The sequence below is a fragment of the Oncorhynchus keta genome, chromosome 4, assembly GCF_023373465.1.
Source record: "Oncorhynchus keta strain PuntledgeMale-10-30-2019 chromosome 4, Oket_V2, whole genome shotgun sequence".
NCBI classification, from domain to species: Eukaryota; Metazoa; Chordata; class Actinopteri; order Salmoniformes; family Salmonidae; genus Oncorhynchus; species Oncorhynchus keta.
The window spans coordinates 846319-873422 of record NC_068424.1 but is presented as its reverse complement, the minus strand read 5'-3'; the positions used below and the strand labels follow the sequence as shown (position 1 = coordinate 873422).

Genomic DNA, 27104 nt, shown 5'->3' with positions numbered 1-27104 from the left:
TGCAGTTCAGAAGTGGGTGTGTGCCTCGCACCGGTCACGTGGGCAACTGTCTCGTTCTGGTTCAGGCGTCTATAAATTCTCCTTCTTATATAAAGTTATTCCTTTCCCAAGTAAGACGCCGAGTCCATCAACAGAGTAGCTGCGACTTGTAATAGAATCATGGCAGAAGGTACGTTGACATTTTGTAACAATCTTATCAGTGGACGTTCTGGTTGAAGTTTCGCGCTGTGGCGAAACAAAGTAACTATTCAAGATTGTTCGGACTGTCAGTCAGTTTGTTACTAAGTATCCCAACTACAACAATTGGCCTACCTGTTTGGGGATGACGGGCACTTTGACAAACCTACTGCTTGGTTTGTTGTATCATATCAAGGACGTGTAATTGTTGACTCAAGAACAAGCAAGTGGCAATGCTGACTTTTTAAAATGGAGTCTCTTTTTCCACCTACCATCAGCGCATGTTTTCTAATACAATCTTATCAATTCACGTTTTGCGGGTGTAATTGTGTGGATCACGGAGTAATTTTCGGGTCGTTGCATTTTTGCTGTTGATAATGCCGCGTTCAAAATCACTGGGAACTCGAAAGAAAACAACTATCTGCGTTTTGAAAGGTGATCCCACTCTGAAGCCCAAGTCGTGAACTCTGGCCTCTTACTAGTTCCCACTTTCCAACCTGAAGATCTTAGGTCATGAATCCGGGTTCCCTGTTGTGTTGACGGCACCATCAGTCTCGTCCTTAGTAGAACCATGTTCGCTCGCAGGCTGCGCACTGTTCCTAGTGGACACGTTCTAGTAGTCACTAGAAGTGTCATTTTATTAATTGAATTGGTGTTCCATGTTAAACTCAATGTCCTAACTTGGTGACTCTCTGAACTTTAAGTACCTCCAGTGTTTTGTGATATTATATTCCTAAAGGCACAGTGCCTCCCGCCAATGTGACGGTTATAAATGTATCTGGCAAAATGTCAATAGTGAAACCCGATGTCCAGTCTGTCCCCCATGATTTCCGAAAGTTGCAAGTCATCCCTTGGTCATCTGCCTTTCTAAGAGTGGTGGTGATTATTAAATCTTCATTTGTACTGAACATAAATACGAACGCAACAATGTCAAAGATTTTACTGAGTTTTACTGTTCAAATAAGGAAATCAGTCAATTGGGGCCTAATGAATGAATTTCAATTTATGGATTTCACGTGACTGCGAATACAGATGGGCATTGGTCACAAACCTTTTAATAAAAAATGCGTGGACGTGGATCAGAAAACCAGTCAGTATCTGGTGTGACCACCATTTGCCTCATGCAGCGTGACACATCTCCTTCACATAGAGTTGATCAGGCTGTTGATTGTGTTCTGTGGAACGATGTCCCACTTCTCTTCAATGGCTGTGTGTCTTCGCTGGATATTGTCGGGAACTGGAACACGCTGTCGTACATGTCAATCCAGAGCATCCCAAACCTACCAATACCATAGTCCCACCGCCACCATGGGACACTTGGTTCACAACATTTGACATCTGCAAATTGCTCGCTCACACTACGCCATACACGTGGTCTGCGATTTGAGGCCATTTGGACGTACTGCCAAATTCTTTTCAAAGGACATGGGGGGGGGTTGCTTATGTTAGAAATGAAAAATCAATTCTCTGGCAACAGCTCTGGTGGGCGTTCCTGCAGTCAGCATGCCAATTGCACACTCCCTCAACTTGAAAAATTTGCGGCAACTAGATTGAGTGACCTTTTATTGTCCCCAGCACAAGGTGCACCTGTGTATTGATCATGCCATTTAATCAGCTTCTTGATATGCCACACCTGTCAGGTGGAAGGATTATGTTGACAAATGATAAATGAATGTTAACAAATTTGTGCCCAAAAGTTTAGAGAAGCATGCATTTTGTGGTGATTTTATACATTTCAGCTCATGGAAAATTGGACCAACACGTTGCGTCTTCATATTTCTGTTCCGTTTCTGTGGGTTGAGGCCTAAAGGCCAGCAGGATGTCTTCATGTGAAACATTCATAGAAGCTGACTTTAGTGCCTATTGACCAATAATATCTTCTGGCCAGCGGCGTTTTAAGTTCCCCCGATGCTCCTTATGAACATTAAAACGTATCACCTTGTGTTCCCAAACCTTACCGACAGTATCTTTACATATCGGCGAGGAATGGTTTTCTAAAAACAAAAAGTTGAATTACTAGGCACCTCTTCCAGGGTTGGGGTTCACAGCCACGTCTCCATGTTATATCGCTTGTTAGGATAACTAACAGAAGACTGAGAGCTGCATGTCCTAACGCCATGTCCTAACGCCATGTCCTAACGCCATGTCCTAACGCCATGTCCTAACGCCTACCTGTGTGAATATACAGAAGACAGATGCCACGTCATTGACAAATACTGTTGGCTGCAACCGTTAAAACTGGTGACAACGCGCTATATTGCTTTTTTTTAAATTATTTTTTTTAAGAACGATACCGCAATTGAGAATTGATTCATGTTTTAGATGGTGTTTTCTGGCTGCCAGAGCCAATTTCCCTCTAAACATAAGGACCTTGGACTATATAAGGAATAACATTTGTCTCTAGTCCATTACTGAACTAGTCTTTCTATAGCTGACGACTTGTATAGAAGGGGACCATGTACAGGGTGTCATGTCGCCTATCAAAGTGTGAATGAAATGTGGCGAATAACAGTGACTCGGAGGAACAGGCGTCTGACTACTTTTAATGGCCACGTTTCATTTGCTTATTTATCAGATATTTTCCTGGGAGCGAGGTACAGTTGATTACTTTTCTGTAGTCACTACCAACTGTAGTGACTACTGCACCCAGGGGATTGTTCAGGACCAACTGTAGTGACTACTGCACCCAGGGGATTGCTCAGGACCTACTGTAGTGACTACTGCACCCAGGGGATTGCTCAGGACCTACTGTAGTGACTACTGCACCCAGGGTATTGCTCAGGACCTACTGTAGTGACTACTGCACCCAGGGGATTGCTCAGGACCTACTGTAGTGACTACTGCACCCAGGGGATTGTTCAGGACCTACTGTAGTGACTACTGTACCCAGGGGATTGCTCAGGACCTACTGTAGTGACTACTGCACCCAGGGTATTGTTCAGGACCAACTGTAGTGACTACTGCACCCAGGGGATTGCTCAGGACCTACTGTAGTGACTACTGCACCCAGCGGATTGTTCAGGACCTACTGTAGTGACTACTGCACCCAGGGGATTGTTCAGGACCTACTGTAGTGACTACTGCACCCAGGGGATTGTTCAGGACCAACTGTAGTGACTACTGCACCCAGGGGATTGCTCAGGACCTACTGTAGTGACTACTGCACCCAGGGGATTGTTCAGGACCTACTGTAGTGACTACTGTACCCAGGGGATTGCTCAGGACCTACTGTAGTGACTACTGCACCCAGGGTATTGCTCAGGACCTACTGTAGTGACTACTGCACCCAGGGGATTGCTCAGGACCTACTGTAGTGACTACTGCACCCAGGGGATTGTTCAGGACCTACTGTAGTGACTACTGTACCCAGGGGATTGCTCAGGACCTACTGTAGTGACTACTGCACCCAGGGTATTGTTCAGGACCAACTGTAGTGACTACTGCACCCAGGGGATTGCTCAGGACCTACTGTAGTGACTACTGCACCCAGCGGATTGTTCAGGACCTACTGTAGTGACTACTGCACCCAGGGGATTGTTCAGGACCTACTGTAGTGACTACTTCACCCAGGGATTGTTCAGGACCTACTGTAGTGACTACTGCACCCAGGGGATTGTTCAGGACCAACTGTAGTGACTACTGCACCCAGGGGATTGTTCAGGACCAACTGTAGTGACTACTGCACCCAGGGGATTGTTCAGGACCTACTGTAGTGACTACTGTACCCAGGGGATTGTTCAGGACCTACTGTAGTGACTACTGTACCCAGGGTATTGTTCAGGACCTACTGTAGTGACTACTGTACCCAGGGTATTGTTCAGGACCTACTGTAGTGACTACTGCACCCAGGGGATTGTTCAGGACCTACTGTAGTGACTACTGTACCCAGGGGATTGTTCAGGACCTACTGTAGTGACTACTGCACCCATGGGGTTGTTCAGGACCTACTGTAGTGACTACTGCACCCAGGGGATTGTTCAGGACCTACTGTAGTGACTACTGCACCCAGGGGATTGTTCAGGATCTACTGTAGTGACTACTGCACCCAGGGGATTGTTCAGGACCTACTGTAGTGACTACTGCTCCCAGGGGATTGTTCAGGACCTACTGTAGTGACTACTGCACCCAGGGGATTGCTCAGGACCTACTGTAGTGACTACTGCACCCAGGGGATTGTTCAGGACCTACTGTAGTGACTACTGTTGATTTACTGGCTTGTCAAGGCTGCTGAGATTAACTTCCAGGGTTTAGATTTTTGTCATTATAATAACAGTCTATTTTGTCCTTTGCCATCTTACAATCAGTCCATTGTTGATACTTGAGTTTATGGGCAATTTATAGACTTTAATATTTGGCACAGTTGCCGTGGAACCCTTGGCCATTCTGTGTGACGTGCTGACATTGGTAAAACAACCACCGACCGTCACTCACTGAAGCATTATGTTACGGTCTTCATACATACGAACACTAAGGCCTTTGCTTTCACACACCAGTTATGAGATGGACCATTGAGTCAGGCTTTACAAAGTTGTGTGTGTGTGGGGGGTGTTTGAGTAGGGCAGGTTTAGACGACGCTGGTCCTGGAGTGCCTCAGGCACCTAATGGTTTTGATTTAATCAACCTGGAGGACCAGGTGTGTTGACTTTAGTCAGTCACTCATCAATTAGCTCAGTTGGTCAGGTGTGGTACCTAGTTGGAACTAGGCACCACACCTGTACCCACGGCACTCCAGGGACATGGTTGCCTACCCATGGAGTTGGTTATAGCAATGAAGTTGTTTAACTCTGATGGATTCACACTGTTTTTAACTGAACAAAATGTTATTTCCAGTTTTTTATTAATAAGTTATGTCCCCACCCAGACCAGGCTTTTGTGACTTTGGCGACCAATGACAACTATGCCAGAGGAGCCATGGTCCTGGGCAAGTCCCTGAGGAACCACAAGACAACCAGGAAGCTGGTGGTGATGATCGGACCCCACGTCTCTGACCCCTGCAAGTAAGAACCCTTTTCCACTTCCCAGGGACGACTGTTTATTATGTCCTAGAGTGACGCTGGAGCATCAACTGGTTAGTGTAACCTATGACCTTTCTAACATTGGGAGTCAAAGATCTGATCCTAGACCTTGTTGGTGATGATTATCTGGGGCTTGATCAAACATGATCTTCATCTCCCACATGCAGGATTGTTGGCATGATCTCTCGAAGCCCTCTCGCCAACATCTTCTAATCCAGGGGTTTCCCCAACTGTCCTGTGCCGCCTTCTCTCTCTCCTTCCCGCCCTCCTCCTCCTCTCACTCCTCTCTCTCCTTCCCTCCCTCCTCACTCCTTCTCTCTCTCCTTCCTGCCCTCCTCCTCCTCTCTCTCCTTCCCGCCCTCCTCTCACTACCCGCTCCTTCTCTCTCTCCTTCCCGCCCTCCTCCTACTCCTCGCTCCTTCTCTCTCTCCTTCCCGCCCTCTCACTCCTCTCTCCTTCCCGCCCTCCTCCTCCTCACTCCTCTCTCTCTCCTTCCCGCCCCTCCTCTCACTCCTCTCTCCTTCCCGCCCTCCTCCTCCTCACTCCTTCTCTCTCTCTCCTTCCCGCCCTCCTCCTCCTCACTCCTCACTCCTTCTCTCTCCTTCCCGCCCTCTCACTCCTTCTCTCTCCTTCCCGCCCTCCTCTCACTCCTCTCTCCTTCCCGCCCTCCTCCTCACTCCTCACTCCTTCTCTCTCTCTCCTTCCCGCCCTCCTCCTACTCCTCACTCCTTCTCTCTCTCCTTCCCGCCCCTCCCTCCTCCTCACTCCTCACTCCTTCTCTCTCTCCTTCCCGCCCTCCTCTCACTCCTATCTCCTTCCCGCCCTCCTCCTACTCCTCGCTCCTTCTCTCTCCTTCCCGCCCTCCTCCTCACTCCTCGCTCCTCTCTCTCTCCTTCCCGCCCTCTCACTCCTCTCTCCTTCCCGCCCTCCTCCTCCTCCTCGCTCCTTCTCTTACCACCAGAGGAGTGCTTCAGAAGATCTTTGACGAGGTACTGTTGGTGGATGTGTTGGACAGCGGAGACTCAGCTAACCTGGCCCTGATGAAGAGACCTGACCTGGGAGTCACCTTCACCAAGCTACACTGCTGGACCCTTACACAATACTCCAAATGTGTCTTCATGGATGCAGACACACTGGTGAGATACACACGATACTCTGACCTTCAAGAACCCACACACACTGGTATGAGGGGGGGGTTCACCTGTCTGTCATCCAGGTAGCTGCAGTAGAGTTCACCTGTCTGTCCTCCAGGTAGCTGCAGTAGAGTTCACCTGTCTGTCCTCCAGGTAGCTGCAGTAGAGTTCACCTGTCTGTCCTCCAGGTAGCTACAGTAGAGTTCACCTGTCTGTCCTCCAGGTAGCTGCAGTAGAGTTCACCTGTCTGTCCTCCAGGTAGCTGCAGTAGAGTTCACCTGTCTGTCCTCCAGGTAGCTGCAGTAGAGTTCACCTGTCTGTCCTCCAGGTAGCTGCAGTAGAGTTCACCTGTCTGTCCTCCAGGTAGCTGCAGTAGAGTTCACCTGTCTGTCCTCCAGGTAGCTGCAGTAGAGTTCACCTGTCTGTCCTCCAGGTAGCTGCAGTAGAGTTCACCTGTCTGTCCTCCAGGTAGCTGCAGTAGAGTTCACCTGTCTGTCCTCCAGGTAGCTACAGTAGAGTTCACCTGTCTGTCCTCCAGGTAGCTGCAGTAGAGTTCACCTGTCTGTCCTCCAGGTAGCTGCAGTAGAGTTCACCTGTCTGTCCTCCAGGTAGCTGCAGTAGAGTTCACCTGTCTGTCCTCCAGGTAGCTGCAGTAGAGTTCACCTGTCTGTCCTCCAGGTAGCTGCAGTAGAGTTCACCTGTATGCGTTTGTTGCAGGTGGTACAGAACATAGATGAGTTGTTTGACAGAGAGGAGCTCTCTGCGGCCCCGGATCCCGGCTGGCCAGACTGTTTCAACTCCGGCGTGTTCGTGTTCCGACCCTCCAACGAGACGTACAGCAAACTGCTCCAGTACTGCGCAGAACATGGCAGCTTCGATGGTACGTGTCAGAGCTTTTAGTTATTTCCTTTCATTTGAGAAAGTTATGTCTGTGATCAAAGGGGGTTTTCTTCACCCTCATACTGGAAACAAAATGGATGTCAGGGGTAGAATTTCCTGGAAAACCAAATTGGTCTATTTACTGAAGTGGCCATGTGGAACGTGAACTCTCGCCAACCGCTGGTACATGGTTTATTTTTATTGGTCAAACGGCAGCCAACCATTGATCACCATGTCACCAAAATAAGACCCTTGATATTTATTGGAAAGGAGCATCAAGCTCATCGTGACCTTTCACCCTGTGAAGTTCATCTGAACTTATTTGTTTCCATGGTCTGCTGGTAGGTCATGCAGCATATTGTAGTGTTTCCATGGTCTGCTGGTAGGTCATGCAGCATATTGTACTAGTGTTTCCATGGTCTGCTGGTATTAAATGTGCTGCTTTTCCAACTGTTTCCATTTCAAATATCTGGTATTTCGAGGCAGCAGTCTGCTGTTCTGCATTTCAAATATCTGTGGTATTTCCCTATTGGATGCTCAGTCTGCTGTCCTAGGGCCTGCTAGCAGTCTGCTGTTGCTAGCAGTAGGTTAGGTTGGATGCTAGCAGTCTGCTGTTCTGTAGGTTGGATGCTAGCAGTCTGCTGTTCTGTAGGTTGGATGCTAGCAGTCTGCTGCTAGGTTGGATGCTAGCAGTCTGCTGTTCTGTAGGTTGGATGCTAGCAGTCTGCTGTCCTGTAGGTTGGATGCTAGCAGTCTGCTGTTCTGTAGGTTGGATGCTAGCAGTCTGCTGTCCTGTAGGTTGGATGCTAGCAGTCTGCTGTTCTGTAGGTTGGATGCTAGCAGTCTGCTGTCCTGTAGGGTTAGCATGCTGTAGGTTGGATGCTAGCAGTCTGCTGTCCTGTAGGTTGGATGCTAGCAGTCTGCTCCTGTAGGTTGGATCCTGTCCTGTAGGTTGGATGCAGCAGTCTGCCGTCCTGTAGGTTGATGCTAGCAGTCTGCTGTTCTGTAGGTTGGATGCTAGCAGTCTGCTGTCTGTAGGTTGGATGCTAGCAGTCTGCTGTCCTGTAGGTTGGATGCTAGCAGTCTGCTGTTCCTGTAGGTTGGATGCTAGCAGTCTGCTGTTCTGTAGGTTGGATGCTAGCAGTCTGCTGTTCTGTAGGTTGGATGCTGCTGTCCAGTCTGTCTGCTGTCCTGTAGGTTGGATGCTAGCAGTCTGCTGTCCTGTAGGTTGGATGCTAGCAGTCTGCTGTTCCTGTAGGTTGGATGCTAGCAGTCTGCTGTCTGTAGGTTGGATGCTAGCAGTCTGCTGTACTGTAGGTTGGTCTGCTGTCCTGTAGGTTGGATGCTAGCAGTCTGCTGTTCTGTAGGTTGGATGCTAGCAGTCTGCTGTCCTGTAGGTTGGATGCTAGCAGTCTGCTGTCCTGTAGGTTGGATGCTAGCAGTCTGCTGTCCTGTAGGTTGGATGCTAGCAGTCTGCTGTCCTGTAGGTTGGATGCTAGCAGTCTGCTGTCCTGTAGGTTGGATGCTAGCAGTCTGCTGTCCTGTAGGTTGGATGCTAGCAGTCTGCTGTCCTGTAGGTTGGATGCTAGCAGTCTGCTGTCCTGTAGGTTGGATGCTAGCAGTCTGCTGTCCTGTAGGTTGGATGCTAGCAGTCTGCTGTCCTGTAGGTTGGATGCTAGCAGTCTGCTGTCCATTTGTAGTGTTTGTGGTTTAACCATTTTTAAATGGCTCAATCTACATATGTCAAATGGGTCATTGTCAACACAGGGTCCTGTCACGATACCGCCTCTCTAACCCTGAGTTATTCTGAGGTGTTTTACGGGGTACAGGAGGGGGGGGGGGATTGACTTTTCCTCTAAGTAAGGTCTTTATCAAGCTGAAAGTCTGAACACAGGGTCCTGTCATGACACTGCCTCTAACTCTGGGAGTTATTCTGAGGGGCCCTACAGGGTGGGGTTGAATTTGAGATGGGCACTGGCTGACATTAACCCTGCACATCCCGTGAGACCCCTGGTGAATAGTGACCTCTGTCTTGGCTACAACCCCAGGCTGAAATGCTACCCTGTTCCTCACAGGCCACTACTTATGTCCAGGCCCATTTTAAGACTCTGCCTTACTACTACTGGAAATGGCTGCTATGCACGTAGGTCAGTAGTCCGCTCACTGTCCGTCGGCTTGCCTAAACATCACTGTTACCATGGAGATCAGTCTTAAAGAAGTCGCTGTAAACAATATATATAATATAATAATATATGCCATTTAGCAGACGCTTTTATCCAAAGCGACTTACAGTCATGTGTGCATACATTCTACGTATGGGTGGTCCCGGGAATCGAACCCACTACCCTGGCGTTACAAGCGCCATGCTCTACCAACTGAGCTACGGAAGGACCACAGAAGAACAACTTTAAACAGTCTCTACAGGGCAGAATGTAGAGTACAATTTATATTGACAGGTTACTGGTTGCTGTTCTGATGGAGATGGGATCCATGGGAAAGCGGTGACCTGTGGCGCAGGTATAGGCTGTTGATTGAAAATCCAATCTGACTCATTGCAAGTGATGCACTCTGACTCCCGAGTGACGCAGCGGTCTAAGGCACTGCATCTCAGTGCAAGAGGCATCATTACAGACCCTGGTTCGATTCCAGGCTGTATCACAACCGGCTGTTATTGGGAGTCCCATAGGGCCGCGTATAATTGGCCCAGGCCGCCATTGTAAATAAGAATTTGTTCTTAACTGACTTGCCTAGCTAAATAAAAATGTGTAAAATTGTCGACAGATTGCAGGTTTCCTTGCAATCAGCTGGAAGTGTTTGCCGTTTGGGTAGGCTCGGCCATAAAGTGGAAGTGTTTGGGTAGGCTCGGCCATAAAGTGGAAGTGTTTGGGTAGGCTCGGCCATAAGGTGGAAGTGTTTGGGTAGGCTCGGCCATAAAGTGGAAGTGTTTGGGTAGGCTCGGCCATAAAGTGGAAGTGTTTGGGTAGGCTCGGCCATAAAGTGGAAGTGTTTGGGTAGGCTCGGCCATAAGGTGGAAGTGTTTGGGTAGGCTCGGCCATAAAGTGGAAGTGTTTGGGTAGGCTCGGCCATAAAGTGGAAGTGTTTGGGTAGGCTCGGCCATAAAGCGGAAGTGTTTGGGTAGGCTCGGCCATAAAGCGGAAGTGTTTGGGTAGGCTCGGCCATAAGGCGGAAGTGTTTGGGTAGGCTCGGCCATAAAGCGGAAGTGTTTGGGTAGGCTCGGCCATAAAGCGGAAGTGTTTGGGTAGGCTCGGCCATAAAGCGGAAGTGTTTGGGTAGGCTCGGCCATAAGGCGGAAGTGTTTGGGCCATAAGGCGGAAGTGTTTGGGTAGGCTCGGCCATAAGGTGGAAGTGTTTGGGTAGGCTCGGCCATAAGGTGGAAGTGTTTGGGTAGGCTCGGCCATAAGGTGGAAGTGTTTGGGTAGGCTCGGCCATAAGGTGGAAGTGTTTGGGTAGGCTCGGCCATAAGGTGGAAGTGTTTGGGTAGGCTCGGCCATAAGGTGGAAGGTGGAAGTGTTTGGGTAGGCTCGGCCATAAGGTGGAAGTGTTTGGGTAGGCTCGGCCATAAGGTGGAAGTGTTTGGGTAGGCTCGGCCATAAGGTGGAAGTGTTTGGGTAGGCTCGGCCATAAGGTGGAAGTGTTTGGGTAGGCTCGGCCATAAGGTGGAAGTGTTTGGGTAGGCTCGGCCATAAGGTGGAAGTGTGGAAGTGTTTGGGTAGGCTCGGCCATAAGGTGGAAGTGTTTGGGTAGGCTCGGCCATAAGGTGGAAGTGTTTGGGTAGGCTCGGCCATAAGGTGGAAGTGTTTGGGTAGGCTCGGCCATAAGGTGGAAGTGTTTGGGTAGGCTCGGCCATAAGGTGGAAGTGTTTGGGTAGGCTCGGCCATAAGGTGGAAGTGTTTGGGTAGGCTCGGCCATAAGGTGGAAGTGTTTGGGTAGGCTCGGCCATAAGGTGGAAGTGTTTGGGTAGGCTCGGCCATAAGGTGGAAGTGTTTGGGTAGGCTCGGCCATAAGGTGGAAGTGTTTGGGTAGGCGCCCCCCCCTTTGTTTTGACACTGCTACTACTCTGTTTATTATCTATGCATACTCACTCCACTAATATCCTCGACTACCCTGTATCCCCGCACATTGACTCAGTACCGATACATCCCCTGTATATAGTCTTGTTGTTATGTCATTTTCTTGTCACAACTTTTTAAATATTTTAGTTTATTTAGTAAATATTTCTGGAACTACATTGTTGGTTAGGGGCTTGTAAGTAAACATTTCATGGTAAGGTCTACTACACCTGTTGTAGTCAGCGCGTGTGACAAATGCCATTTTGATTTCTACCTGAAGTAAAATTCAACGTGGGTCTTCAGGCAACCTGTTGGCAGAGGCCATTTATATAAATGGAGCCGACATCCTAGAAGTATCTCGTTCTTTATCTCTAATGGCACTTCGGAGCATTCAGAGAACATCATGGTGAATTTAGCAGGTGTAGACTGAGAACAACGCGCTATTTCATTGGCAGACTTGTTTTATAGCGTTTTCTAAGCGTTGAGACCCAGTTTTGGAAGTCACTTGGTTGGAATGGAACTAAATTGAACTATTGGAGGGAGGGCAGGCTTGAAACGTAGTTCTGGTTTGTACTGATTAGTCGTCAGGGGACACGTAGTGTATTTTACCAAGCCTGTTGGTACTAACGTGTCATCATCCACAATAGGAAAACTTAAACTGGATATTTTAACACATGTTTGAATATGCTACAGTTTTAACTTTGGGAAAAATAGACTTTTGGGCCTATTGCAAACAAAACACACTACTTTGTATGTTCTCTGCAATCACACATTAATAATCCCTTTTAAACAGGAACATATTGCAGTTCGTCTGGCGAGCTCAATAAAGCTAGCAGCAGTCCACCCTCATCAGAACAGTGAATCCGTGAAGCAGCTCTTGTCTATGGCTCAAATATTCCATCTGTGGTTCGGGACACCAATTAGTTTGCTTAATAAGTGCCACGTGCTTTCAAGAGCGGACTCGTTTTGGCGGACTGAAGTGACTGTTGGCAGGAATCTAGTGTCTCTGTCTGGGCTGGTATCACACGGGATAATCTAGTGTCTCTCTGTCTGGGCTGGTATCACACAGGATAATCTAGTGTCTCTGTCTGGGCTGGTATCACACAGGATAATCTAGTGTCTCTCTGTCTGGGCTGGTATCACACGGGATAATCTAGTGTCTCTCTGTCTGGGCTGGTATCACACGGGATAATCTAGTGTCCCTCTGTCTGGGCTGGTATCACACGGGATAATCTAGTGTCTCTGTCTGGGCTGGTATCACACGGGATAATCTAGTGTCTCTCTGTCTGGGCTGGTATCACACGGGATAATCTAGTGTCTCTCTGTCTGGGCTGGTATCACACGGGATAATCTAGTGTCTCTCTGTCTGGGCTGGTATCACACGGGATAATCTAGTGTCTCTGTCTGGGCTGGTATCACACAGGATAATCTAGTGTCCCTCTGTCTGGGCTGGTATCACACGGGATAATCTAGTGTCTCTGTCTGGGCTGGTATCACACGGGATAATCTAGTGTCTCTCTGTCTGGGCTGGTATCACACAGGATAATCTAGTGTCTCTGTCTGGGCTGGTATCACACGGGATAATCTAGTGTCTCTCTGTCTGGGCTGGTATCACACAGGATAATCTAGTGTCTCTGTCTGGGCTGGTATCACACGGGATAATCTAGTGTCTCTCTGTCTGGGCTGGTATCACACAGGATAATCTAGTGTCTCTGTCTGGGCTGGTATCACACGGGATAATCTAGTGTCTCTGTCTGGGCTGGTATCACACAGGATAATCTAGTGTCTCTGTCTGGGCTGGTATCACACGGGATAATCTAGTGTCTCTCTGTCTGGGCTGGTATCACACAGGAGAATCTAGTGTCTCTCTGTCTGGGCTGGTATCACACGGGATAATCTAGTGTCCCTCTGTCTGGGCTGGTATCACACGGGATAATCTAGTGTCTCTGTCTGGGCTGGTATCACACGGGATAATCTAGTGTCTCTGTCTGGGCTGGTATCACACGGGATAATCTAGTGTCTCTCTGTCTGGGCTGGTATCACACGGGATAATCTAGTGTCCCTCTGTCTGGGCTGGTATCACACGGGATAATCTAGTGTCTCTGTCTGGGCTGGTATCACACAGGAGAATCTAGTGTCTCTCTGTCTGGGCTGGTATCACACAGGAGAATCTAGTGTCTCTCTGTCTGGGCTGGTATCACAAGGGATAATCTAGTGTCTCTGTCTGGGCTGGTATCACAAGGGATAATCTAGTGTCTCTCTGTCTGGGCTGGTATCACACGGGATAATCTAGTGTCTCTCTGTCTGGGCTGGTATCACACGGGATAATCTAGTGTCTCTCTGTCTGGGCTGGTATCACACGGGATAATCTAGTGTCTCTCTGTCTGGGCTGGTATCACACGGGATAATCTAGTGTCTCTCTGTCTGGGCTGGTATCACACGGGATAATCTAGTGTCTCTGTCTGGGCTGGTATCACACGGGATAATCTAGTGTCTCTCTGTCTGGGCTGGTATCACACAGGAGAATCTATTGTCTCTGTCTGGGCTGGTATCACACGGGATAATCTAGTGTCTCTGTCTGGGCTGGTATCACACAGGAGAATCTATTGTCTCTGTCTGGGCTGGTATCACACGGGATAATCTAGTGTCTCTCTGTCTGGGCTGGTATCACACAGGATAATCTAGTGTCTCTGTCTGGGCTGGTATCACACGGGATAATCTAGTGTCTCTCTGTCTGGGCTGGTATCACACGGGATAATCTAGTGTCTCTCTGTCTGGGCTGGTATCACACGGGATAATCTAGTGTCTCTGTCTGGGCTGGTATCACACGGGATAATCTAGTGTCTCTCTGTCTGGGCTGGTATCACACGGGATAATCTATTGTCTCTCTGTCTGGGCTGGTATCACACGGGATAATCTAGTGTCTCTCTGTCTGGGCTGGTATCACACGGGATAATCTAGTGTCTCTGTCTGGGCTGGTATCACACAGGAGAATGTCTCCCAAGAATGCAGTCTCTCCCTACTGCCCACTATACTGCCCTACCAAGCATAAAGGCAGTAACTAACTAATTTGGTCTAAATAGGTTCATGTCATTTTTGCTCCATTGAAACATGCTTAATCATGTGGACAAGTGTCCTGCCTCTATTGTGTTCAGGAGGAAATGTGGGTCATGTTATCAGTAACTGTATAAAGATACTGTGAAACAGAGGTAAATAAAATACATTTTTCTCAGAGCAGTTACTACCTTTTTTCTTGGTAGGGCAGCAGAGACTACAGGCCACTATAGAGCACAAACTACAGCCCACTATAGAGCACACTAGCTGTGTGGGAGGAGCCTGTTGCATCATTATCTAATGTCAGGCTCTCTTGTTATTTGAAGCTGTGTGTCACTCTTGCTCCTCAAACTGTTTTCTAAACCCCCTGGATTCCCTGTGCTGTTGAATGCCACATTAATGGCCTAGCGAAATGCTAGCAGGTTGTGGGGTATGCTAATTGGCTAAAGCTGCAGTATTTTTAGCCAGCAACGGTCTTTTCATGTTGCGCTGTAGCCGTGACTTGCAGTTCCTCTGACCTTTTTTTAGTGCTCCAGTCCTCCTCTACGACTGGAAAACAACTATCATTATGCCTAATTTTTAAACTGACTATAGCGTTGGCTAACCAACAGAACCAACTATTGGACAATGGCAGATCGGAGTGATGAAATGGTTCAGGAGAGATTAGACTCTTCCAGTCCTGGGCGCCTCTATTCAATTTCCTCTTTCTACTGCATCCGGCCCAGGTCAGATCTTGGACTTCCCTGAGGCATCCGTAGACCTGTGGTTTGGTTCAGGTATACTGGGGAAGTGCTACATTCCTGCTGAGCCTTGTTCATCCCCTCTAAATGAAAAGGGCCCATGTTAACTGGAGACGCTCTGCTCGAGGACAGCCTCACGGGGAGGGCTGGGGGGGGGTGCTGTACTGTCGAACACAAAGGTCCTCTTGTTCCCGTTCATGGTACAATAAATGGACTAACCACATGTTACAGGTCCATCTCCTCCACCTAGTGCCCAATGACTACATTCACTCCTTGTGTCGTGGTTCGACTGGTGGACTGTGACACCTCAAGTGTAGATTTTTTTCCACTGCGTTTGTGTGTGTGGAGCCTCTTTCTGAGAAAAGCTCAGCTGTTGGTTTGCCATTTTTAAATGACTCGTTGTGGTGTGACTTGGTGGACAGCAGGGCTTAGTCAAATCAAAGTTGTGTTCGTCACATAGACGTGTTTAGCAGATGTTATTGTGGGTGCAGCGAAATGTTTGTGTTTCTAGCACCAACAGTGCAGTAATATTTAACAATTCACACAATATAAAGGAATGAAATTAAGAATATAAAAATACTTGGATGAGCAATGTCAGAGAATACAGTATATCCATATGAGATGAGTGATGCAAGATATGTTAAACATTATTAAAGTGACCAGTGATTTCAAGTCTGTATGTAGGCAGCCACCTTTCTGTGTTAGTGGTGGCTGTTTAACAGTCTGATGGTCTTGAGATAGAAGCTGATTTTCAGTCTCTTGGTCCCTGCTTTGATGCAGACCTCGCCTTCTGGATGATAGCGGGGTGAACAGGCAGTGGCTTCGGTGGTTGTTGTACATCCTGTGACATCAGGTGCTGCAGTTGCCGCACCAGGCGCTGATGCTCTCAATTGTGCATCTGTAAAAGTTTGTGGGTTTTGGTGACGAGCCAAATTTCTTCAGCCTCCTGAGGTTGAAGAGGTGCTGTCTGTGTGGGTGGACCATTTCATTTTGTCCGTGATGTGTACGCCGAGGAACTTAACTTACTATCTTCTCCACTACTGTCCCGTCGATGTGGATAGGGGGGTGCTCCCTCTGCTGTTTCCTGAAGTCCACAATCATCTCCTTTTGTTTTTGTTGACATTGAGTGAGAGGTTGTTTTCCTGGCACCACACTCTGAGCCCTGACCTCCTCCCTGTAGGTTGTCTCGTCATCGTTGGTAAATCAGGCCCATTACTGTAGTGTCGTCTGCAGACTAGATGCTTGAGTTAGAGACATGCGTGGCCATGGGTGAACAAGAGTACAGGAAGAGGCTGAGCATGCATCCTTGTGGGGCCCCAGTGATGAGGATCAGTGAAGTGGAGATGTTTCCTACCTTCACCACCTGGGGGCGACCTGTCAGGAAGTCCAGGGTCTCGAGCTTAATGATGAGCTTGGAGGGATCTATGGTGTTGAATGCTGAGCTGTAGTCAATGACCAGCGTTCTAGGTATTCCTCTTGTCCAGATGGGTTAGGGCAGTGGGCAGTGTGATGGCGATAGCATCGTCTGTGGATCTATTGGGGCGGTAAGCAAATTGGAGTGGGTCTATGGTGTCAGGTAAGGTGGAGGTGATATGATCCTTGACTAGTCTCTCAAAGCACTTCATGATGACAGAAGTGAGTGCTACGGGGCAGTTGTCATTTAGTTTAGTTACTTTTGCCTTCTTGGGTACAGGAACAACGATAAATGCCAATGCTCTGAGGATGCGGCTAGGGATGCCATCTGGGCGGCGGCGAGGATTTAAATGGCTCATGTCGGCCACGGAGGAGAACCCACAGTCCTTGGTGTCGGTGGCAGTGACTGTTTAGTCCGGAAGCAAGACAACCAGCCACGTCAGGGATTTCTCTTTGTAGTCCATCATTGTCTGTAGACCCTGCCACATACGTCCTGTGTCTGAGCCGTTCAAATGCGACTCCACTTCGTCTCTTTACTGACGGTTTGTCTGTTTGATTGCCTTACGGAGGGAATAACTACACTGTTGGTATTCAGCCATATTCCCAGTCACCTGGCCACGGTTAAATGTGGTGGTTCGCACTTTGTTTTGCATGAAATCTTCCATCTATCTGAATGCTTCTGGTTAGGATAAGTTTTAATAGTGGGTACAACATCTCCTATACACTTCCTGATAATATAAGTCACCGTATCAGTTTATCTACCTGGAACATATCCCAGTCCGCATGATCAAAACAAATATGACGCTTGGATTCCGATTGGTCAGACCAGTATTGAATAGTCCTCAGCACGGGTACTTCCTGTTTGAGTTTCTGCCTATAGGAAGGGAGGAGCAAAATGGGGTCGTGATCAGATTTGCCAAAGGGAGGGTGGGGGAGGGCCTTGTTGGTGTAGCAGTGGTCGAGTGTTTAGCAGCGTGAGTGTTAGTCAATGTGTTGACAGAACTTTGGTAAGGTTTTTCTCAAATTTACTGTCAAATCCCCAGCTACAATAATAAATGCGGCCTCAGGATGTGGTTTCCAGTTTCCATAAAGCCCAGTGAAATTATCGGCTTGGGGTAATATACATGGCCGTGACTATAACCAAAGAATATTGTCTTGGGATGTCGGCATTTGCTTGTGAATAATTCTAGGTCTGGTTAACAAAAGGGCTTGAGTTCCTGTATGTTTGAGTACTCATGGTGTGGTATCATGAAACCCCCGCCCTTCTTCCCAGGAGATATTTATTCCTGTCTGCGCGATGAAGCCAACTGGCTGAACGGACTCAGACAGTATATCCCGAGAGAGCCACATTCCCGTGAAACATTTGGTGTGGCAGATAACCTTTTCGATAGTGTTAGCTCAGTAACCTAGAGGTTGCTGGTTCGAATCCCCGAGCTGACGAGGTAAAAATCTGTCATTCTGCCCCTGAACAAGGCAGTTAACCCACTGTTCCCAGGCTGTCATTGAAAATAAGAATTTGTTCTTAACTGACTTGCCTGGTTAAATAAAGGTAAAATGGTATGTTACAAGTCCTAATGTTTCTCTGGAAGGAAGCCCTGAGCTTGTCAACTTCATTATCCAGACACCTGAACACTCGAAGTGGTGGGTGGTCCTGGGCTAAAAGTCCGACTTTGTTTTGGAACAGCCTCTGGGATCAGTATGAACGAAGGATCCGGTTTGGGAAAAGCATATTCCTGGTTGTAATGCTGATGAGTTACCGCCGCCCTGATATCCTAAAGTTCTTCCTGGCTATACATTTCTTGTAATTTCTCTACCATAAGCCGCCTCCAGCTTCGTTTCAGAGTACTTGGCAGTGCGTCCAACCGGCTTCACAACTGCAGAACACGTTTAACCACGCCAGCCCAGGACCTCCACATCCGGCTTCTTCACCTGCGGGATTATCCGAGACCACCCAGACAGCTGATAAAACTGAAGAGTATTTCTGTGGGTGGAAAAACTCACTCTGACCCACCCATGTGACATCCATAGATTAAAGCCTAATTAATTTAATCTAATTGACGGATTTCCTTATGAACTGCAACTCAGTAAAATCGTTAATTGTGTTCCCCCCCATGTCAGTTACCAGATGAATGCAGGGGTCTCTCTGGAAGGCTGTTCTGTACGTGATCTTTTGCACGCTACATATTACCAGCCACACTGCCCAGACCTAGAAATAAATCTCTGGATGGTGACTGCATGTACAGCTATATGCATAGTGACTTAGTCCTATAGTGACAGCCACACTCCTTTTCCTATTTATATCTCTGGATGGTGACTGCATGTACAGCTATATGCATAGTGACTTAGTCCTATAGTGACGGCCACACTCCCTTTTCCTATTTATATCTCTGGATGGTGACTGCATGTACAGCTATATGCATAGTGACTTAGTCCTATAGTGACAGCCACACTCCTTTTCCTATTTATATCTCTGGATGGTACAACACATCCGCATGCTTCAGCTGGCGCCTAGCTGAACCCAACAAGTTCATGTGTAGTGTGGCTGACTGTATTTCCTGTTGGGATAGTAGTTACAGTTGAGGTTTCAGGCTCGTGCTAATCTGTCGGTGGGGTTTAAATCCACCGGACTCTAGATATTTCCTCCTTGTCTTTCACATGTTAGAGCCATGTCCATGTGTCTGATACTTACGGCTAGTCGATAGCCAGGAATGTGTAGTGGTCACTGGCCAGGTCTCGGAGGGAGACCTACACAAAGTAGCTGATGGTGTCTTTTTAAAATTAAACCGACGGACCTACAAGAACACAACTTTGATGGCTGACGTGCTGTTTTGGGACGTAAACAAATGCAAGGCTGTGCTGTGTTTACTGAAAGACGACCCCATCAATATCCAGACAGCAGTCAGTACGTGTACACACAGGGCACTTTTTAGTCGGTCTATTCAGTGTACTGTGCATTCGGAAAGTATTCAGACCCCTAGACTTCATCCACATTTTGTTACATTACAGCCTTATTCTAAAATGTATTAAATAAATAGAAATGTACCTTTTTAATCTCAACATTATCCTGTAATGACAGTGACTACTTTTTGGAAATGTTTGCCAATTTTATTAGACCCTTTGCTATGAGAATTGAAATTGAGCTCAGGTGCATCCTGTTTCCATTGATCATACTTGAGATTTTTCTACAACTTGTTGGCTGGAGTCCACCTGTGGTAAATTCAATTGATTGGACATGATTTAGAAAGGCACACAACTGTCTATATAAGATCCCACAGTGGACAGTGCATGTCGGAGCAAAAACCAAGCTATAAGGTCGAAGGAATTGTCCATAGAGCTCAGACGACAGGATTTTGTCGAAGCACAGATCTGGAGAAGGGTACCATAAACTTTTTGCAGCATTGAAGGTCTGCAAAAACAGTGGCCTCCATCATTCTTAAATGGAAGACATTTGGAACCACCAAGACTCTTCCTAGAGCTGGCCGCCCGGCCAAACTGAGCAATCTGGGGGAGAAGGGCCTTGGTCAGGGAGGTGACCAAGAACCCGATGGTCACTCTGGCAGAGCTACATAGTTCCTCTGTGGAGATGGTTGTCCTTCTGGAAGATTCTCCCATCTCTGCAGCACTCCACCAATAAGGCCTTTATGGTAGAGTGGCCAGACTGAAGTCACTCTTCAGTAAATACAGCCTGCTTGGAGTTTGCCAAGAAGGATTCTGACCATGAGAAACAAGATTCTTTGGTCTGATGAAACCAAGCTTCAACTCTTTGGCCTGAAAGCCAAGCGTGTCGTCTGGAGTAAACCTGGTATCATCCCTACAGTGAAGCATGGCGGTGGTGTCAGCATGCGGTGGGGATGTTTTTAAGTGGCAGGGACTGGGAGACTAGTCAGGATTTGAGGGAAATTTGAACTACGCAAAGTGCAGCGATCCAGAGCACTCAGGACCTCCGACTGGGGCACCGGTTCACCTTCCAACAGGACAACAACCCTAAGCACACAGCCAAGACAACGCAGGAGTGGCTTCGGGACAAGTCTATGAATGTCCTTGAGTAGCCCGGACTTGAACCTGAGCCAACACTTCTGGAGAGACCTGAAAATATGTGCAGCGACGCTCCCCATCCAACCTGACAGAGCTTGAGGATCTGCCGAGAAGAATGGGAGAAACTCCCCAAATACAGGTGTGCCAAGCTTGTAGTGTCATACCAAAAAAGACTTGAGGCTGTAATTGCTGCCAAAGGTGTTTCAACAGAAAGTAAATAAATGACATTTCTGTTTTTTATTTATACTTTTGCAAACATTTCTAAACATGTTTATGATTTGTCATTATTATAGGGTATTGTGTCTAGATTGAGACTCATACAATTTCATTTAGAATTAGGCTGTAATGTAACAATGGAAAAAGCTGAGGGGTCTGAATACTTTCTGAATCCACTCTATGTAGACATTGTGGGCAGTGATTGGAATACTTTCTGAATCCACTCTATGTAGACATTGTGGGCAGTGATTGGAATACTTTCTGAATCCACTCTATGTAGACATTGTGGGCAGTGATTGGAATACTTTCTGAATCCACTCTATGTAGACATTGTGGGCAGTGATTGGAATACTTTCTGTTTTTATCCTGTCGGTATGGAGCAGTTCTGACTAAAGCTTTGTTCACATTGTTGGCAGTTTCCAAACCTTTTCATTTTTGCTTCTCTTTACCTGTTTTTCATGCAGTCTGAACAGCCAAAAAGCACATGGAATCGGATAGTTCAAAAGCCCCACTACCCTCGTAAGCGATTCCTGGCCATGTGACATGTCTGAACGGTCAAATCTGATTTTATTTTCCCTCCAGTGGTTTCTAGGCTTTATTTGCCAGATCTGCTTGCTAGCTACTCTGACGGTTTGAGAACGTGTGGTCGCTCATTGACTCGTTAATTGTTTACAAATGATTGCATGTGCTAAACCGCTGCCTAGCTAGCCAGTTTAATAACTGACGCCAAAAAGGACTTGTTTTTTTTGAAAGTGGGATCATGCTTATCCACTATGACTTTGAAATGTCCATGGGGGACTTCGTCACCTTCAGCTACGTGCTTTCTGAATGATGGGTGGTGGCGCTCGTGCTCCAATCAGCCTCGCGTGCACAACTGGCGTTACTATGACAACGCATCCGATTTGGTCACTTTCTTTTTTTGTTGTTGTCTTGCTGTTTGGACAGTCGGGTATTCCCAAACTGATTTGTGCGTCCAAGGCCTGCAGTGTGAACAAGGTTTTGTTGGCAGAAAGCCTCATGGCTTTAGGAGTTACAGGTTTGTGATCAGTTGGATAGACGGCTGAATGAGACTGACAGCCAGCTGAACCTGTTACCGGTTCAATCTACAGCAATTAGGCGTTGTGCCGCCATCCCTTTTTGAAGTAGATCTATTCAGACAACCATGATCTTTCCGCTCGTTAGATAACATTTTATTCATTTTAGCAGACACCTCAGTGACTCCGGCATCCATTTTAAGGTAGCTAGGTGAGACAACCACATGTGGTTCATAGGAAGTACGTTTTTCCTGACTACGGCTGTGCTTGTCTGTCTGTAAGCCAACCTGTTGTATAGTGACTATTGCTCGTCTCTGAAGTTGGGGCTTGGGTGAAGAGTAGCAAAGCTACTGCTAATTTACACCAGTTACTGGAGTCTTCAGCAATTTTTGTAATTGCCATACATTTTCTGTTAATCTATTGTAATTTATACTTGAATAACTTGGTAAATAATTATTCATTAATATATATATATATATATATATATAGTGTTGGGGAGACTCATTGAGTTTGTAGTAGATAGACCATATGGCCCAAGAGAATTGTCCTTGAAAGATTCTTTATTTTATTTAAGATTATGGTAGTTTACTGGTCAAAGACAAGTTTTTGATATAGATCTAATCTCAGCAAAAAATAAATGTGCCTTTTTCAGGTCTTTTCAAACATCATTTGTAAAAATTCAAGTAACTTCACAGAGCTTCATTGGAAAGGGTTTACACCAGGAACGCACAATCCCTCCATCAGTGCTCAGACTGTCCGCAACTGGCTGATGGAGGCTGGACTTGTGAGGGCTTGTAGGCCTGTTGTCTGGTGAGGACCTGCCTTTACATCACCGGCAACAACGTCGCCTATGGGCACAAACCCACCGTCGCTGGACCAGACAGGACTGACAAAGTTCTCTTCACTGACTAGTTGTGGTTTTGTCTCACCAGGGGTGATGGTTGGATTAATGTTGATCGTCAGAGGAATGAGCGTTACACCGAGGCCTGTACTCTGGCGCGGGATCGATTTTGTAGGTGGAGGGTCCGTCATGGTGTGTCACAGCATCATCGGACGGAGCTTTGCAGGCAATCTCAACGCTGTGTGTTACAGGGAAGACATCCTCCTCCCTCATGTGGTACCCTTCCTGCAGGCTCATCCTGACATGACCCTCCAGCACGACAATGCCACCAGCCATACTGCTCGTTCTGTGAGTGATTTCCTGCAAGACAGGAATGTCAGTGTTATGCCATGGCCAGAGAAGACCCTGGCTCTCAATCCCATGGAGCATGTCTGGGAGGGTGTTGGCTAGGGCTAGGGCCCCCCACAAATGTCTGGGAACCTGCAGGTGCCTTGGTGGAAGAGTGGGGTAACATCTCACAGCAATAACATGCAGATCTGGTGCAGTTCATGAGGAAGAGATGCACTGCAGTACTTAATGCAGCTGGTGGCCACTTGACTTTGACTCCGGCTTCTGTTCAGGGACACATGATTCCATTTCTGTTAGTCACATGTCTGTGGAACTGGTTCAGTGTGTCTCAGTTGTTGAATCTTATGTTCATACAAATATTTACACATGTTAAGTTTGCTGAAAATTAACACTGTTGACAGTGAGAGGACGTTTCTTTATTTGCTGAGCTATATATATATATATATATATACACACACACACACACCTCCCTTTTTGCAACCATAGTGAAGAGAATATTATCAAGATTAATTTCCGTTTCACAACGCCTGTTTTAAAATAACTTTGGTCTTACTGTGTAACCCTTGTCTCACTTGGTGGGCTTGGCGTCTGACTCACTGTCTGGTCTATTCATATTACTGAACATGCCAAGCTGATCATATTATGTATGTTTTGCAGATCGATGAGTTACTGGTAAATGGATTAAGTCTTGATCGAGACTCTGCTTCTTTGTGTTCTGAACCACCCCTGTGCATTGATATGGGTTGGGGCTAAATATATTACGCTCCCTATTTACACTCCTCTTGTTGCTAACTGCTGTTCTTCTTTTCTCTAGGAGGAGACCAGGGGATCTTGAATGGCTTCTTCAGTAACTGGGCAACAGCAGATATATCGAAACATCTCCCCTTCATCTACAACCTCAGCAGCATAGCAATCTACACTTACCTTCCAGCATTCAAACAGTAAGTACTCAATCTACACTTACCTTCCAGCATTCAAACTGTCAGTACTCAATCTATACTGACCTTCCAGCATTCAAACGGTCAGTACTCAATCTACACTGACCTTCCAGCATTCAAACTGTCAGTACTCAATCTACACTGACCTTCCAGCATTCAAACTGTCAGTACTCAATCTACACTTCCAGCATTCAAACTGTCAGTACTCAATCTACACTTCCAGCATTCAAACTGTCAGTACTCAATCTACACTTCCAGCATTCAAACTGTCAGTACTCAATCTACACTTCCAGCATTCAAACTGTCAGTACTCAATCTACACTTCCAGCATTCAAACTGTCAGTACTCAATCTACACTTCCAGCATTCAAACCGTCAGTACTCAATCTATACTGACCTTCCAGCATTCAAACTGTCAGTACTCAATCTACACTGACCTTCCAGCATTCAAACTGTCAGTACTCAATCTACACTTCCAGCATTCAAACTGTCAGTACTCAATCTACACTTCCAGCATTCAAACCGTCAGTACTCAATCTATACTGACCTTCCAGCATTCAAACTGTCAGTACTCAATCTACACTGACCTTCCAGCATTCAAACTGTACGTAATCAAACAGTATGTAATTCTATGTAGCCCATAGAAACACATTGAATAACAGATTCACTACATGGAACAAAAGTCCAAACAAAATGTAAAGGAAGTTTGTTCTGATGTGTCTGAGAGAAGAAAGATGAGGCAACATGTATATATATTTTTACTTCTATTTAACCCTGTAGTTAAGTGCCAAAACCCCAAATCTCCATGTACTGCATTTATTTTTCTTTCCAACTGGGGATATGTGTATACTGTACTTCCATTCATTAGTTCAACTGGTACCCAGGGACCTTCAGACGAGGCCTGTGGGTGTCCTAGAGGAAAACAGCTGATATGTTCCTGAGAGCCTGGGGGGATCGTAGAGCAAAATGGAGTCTCCTCTTTTCATAGAGGGGTCATTATTTATTTTTTTATAGGCCAAACCGTTGGGGACGCAACAAAGGACTTTAAGCTGATTTCTTTCACTGCAGGTGTGACAGGTGGATTAAGAAGCAGCAACGAAACATCTGTAGTTTAAACTGAGATTTAGATGGGATTCTTTTTATTATTATGCTAATTAGATTGCATCAGGGTGTGGACATCGACCTTAAGGGGCGGCAGCATAGCCTAGTGGTTAGAGCGTTGGACTAGTAACCGGAAGGTTGCGAGTTCAAACCCCCGAGCTGACAAGGTACAAATCTGTCGTTCTGCCCCTGAACAGGCAGTTAACCCACTGTTCCCAGGCTGTCATTGAAAATAAGAATATGTTCTTAACTGACTTGCCTGGTTAAATAAAGGTAAAATTAAAGGGGGAGGAAGATCAGCCAGCAGCAGTGACTCTATAGTAGACTACCTGTGAAACCCCTGGCAGGGAAAGTCTTCTTGGGCTGCGAGAGAACGGGTCGGCGTGAGGCGATACAGTCATCAGTGTTCTCATGCCATAACGTCAGGTTACCAGGCAATTTAGGGCGCGGCCTCGTGGGGTTCGATATCCAGCCTGAGTTCCACAGAGCCGAGACCAGCGGACGAAATAGAGGCCTTCTGTTTAAAGACTTTTATGCCTCTGTCACAATGGCTATTCTCTCTCCCTGTCGGGCTCTCTCTCCCTGTCGGGCTCTCTCTCCCTGTCGGGCTCTCTCTCCCTGTCGGGCTCTCTCTCTCTCTCTCCCTGTCGGAACTTGTCAAACCAAAGCATTTACAACAGTCTTTAACTGCCAGATATGAGTTACATTCACAACAAGAGCTAAGTAAATCAACATTGTATTCTGTTCCAGATACGGTGGCAACGCCAAGGTGGTCCACTTCCTGGGTCAGACCAAGCCGTGGAGCTACACGTACGACCCCAAGACCAAGAGGGTCAGCGGAGACATGCAGGAGACTTCCACACACACCAGCTTCCTCCTGGACTGGTGGTTCCTCTACTCTTCTTCTGTGGTGCCCATGATGGTGGAGGGATACGGAGACCAGCCTTTCCACTCTGGCTGTGTGGAAGTCCATCTAGAAGTATTAACCTCTTGTCCTTCCTCTACAGAAACTGTTAGCAAAACAGTTTGAATTAGTGATGACTTGGATGCTTATTGTTAGTAAAAAAGTAGTGTTGGATATATATTTACATATATATTTATATATTCATTCAGGAGGTGGGTCCAACATTTCTTTTACTAACCATCCAAGTCATCACATATATATGATATATATTATGATTGATCTTTCTAATATGTAGTGATACTTCAGCCTTGAAGGCTATTGATGTTTAACCCTCTCATTCGTCCGTCTAAAGTTCCAGTCCCCTGTCAAAGAAAATTGTGACCACCATGGTCACTGGCCTGGGTCATGGTCACAGATCAATAGTCACAAGGAAGGTGGCTGGAAGGTATGATGAAGACTAGTTGTATGTTAAGCCCAGCATCACAACCAACACCTGGTCACTAACTGTCACTGCTTCTTGTGGACAATCTGTTTGTACAATAAAACCTGGCTAATACCATAGCCGTTTGTTCTCTGATGATCGAGTAGATGGGTGGTTTGCAGTAGTGGAAGTGTCTTGATATAAATGCCAGGTTTTTAGATCACTGTGTGCTACTGTTCTGTTGCTGCACTGACTGTGAAGGAACCACTGTTTCCCCAGAGCTCTTAGTCTTGTGGCTTGTTCCGTAATTGATCAAAACGCTCCCTTCTAATATTCTTTTTTTTTTTTTTGTTGTTCTCCCTCCTCCTCCAGGGAAGCAGCTCGTCGAATGACTTCCGTCACACTGAGCCATACATGGCACCAGAGACCTCTGAGGAACGCAAGCAGAAATGGGAGCAGGGCCAGGCGGACTACATGGGAATGGACTCGTTTGACAATATCCAGAAAAAGCTTGACGCTTTTCTCAAATAAAAGGGAAACTGAGTTTGACTGCATCAGTTTAGTTACGATGGGAAACATTCTAACATTGTTGGCAGAGGGCATCTAACTGAGCAACACTTGTATAGTATGTTTATCCTGTTATATATATGTACTGTGAAGATTACGACACTGAAGCACCGATTTATTGACAAGCTTTTACAAGTCCTATCTAGTTTTTTTCTATTTGTGAAGAAAATGTTTAGAATTAAAACCGCAATAAAATATAATAAATAAATATGGCCTTGG

At 46.7% G+C, this 27104-nt stretch overlaps 1 protein-coding gene and 1 long non-coding RNA gene across 4 annotated transcripts; one reads left to right on the top strand and one right to left on the bottom strand.

Annotated features, from left to right (window-relative positions):
* On the top strand, window positions 1–27104 carry LOC118380573 (glycogenin-1-like). 2 transcript variants are annotated; one of them, XM_052498622.1, is made up of 8 exons: window positions 1–169; window positions 5039–5174; window positions 6154–6328; window positions 7043–7205; window positions 23770–23896; window positions 25744–25972; window positions 26250–26342; window positions 26691–27104. In XM_052498622.1, the coding sequence occupies exons 1-8, from the start codon at window positions 160–162 to the stop codon at window positions 26847–26849; spliced, it is 1092 nt and encodes a 363-aa protein (XP_052354582.1). In that variant the 5' UTR covers window positions 1–159; the 3' UTR covers window positions 26850–27104. The 2 variants fall into 2 exon arrangements, with proteins under 2 accessions (XP_052354582.1, XP_052354583.1); XM_052498623.1 differs by lacking the exon at window positions 26250–26342.
* Window positions 23841–24451, bottom strand: LOC127916519 (uncharacterized). 2 transcript variants are annotated; one of them, XR_008095139.1, is made up of 3 exons: window positions 24330–24451; window positions 24000–24249; window positions 23841–23959 (listed from the first exon to the last, which is right to left on the bottom strand). It is a non-coding gene; the product is annotated as an uncharacterized LOC127916519 (long non-coding RNA). The 2 variants fall into 2 exon arrangements; XR_008095138.1 differs by having other exon boundaries at window positions 24290–24420.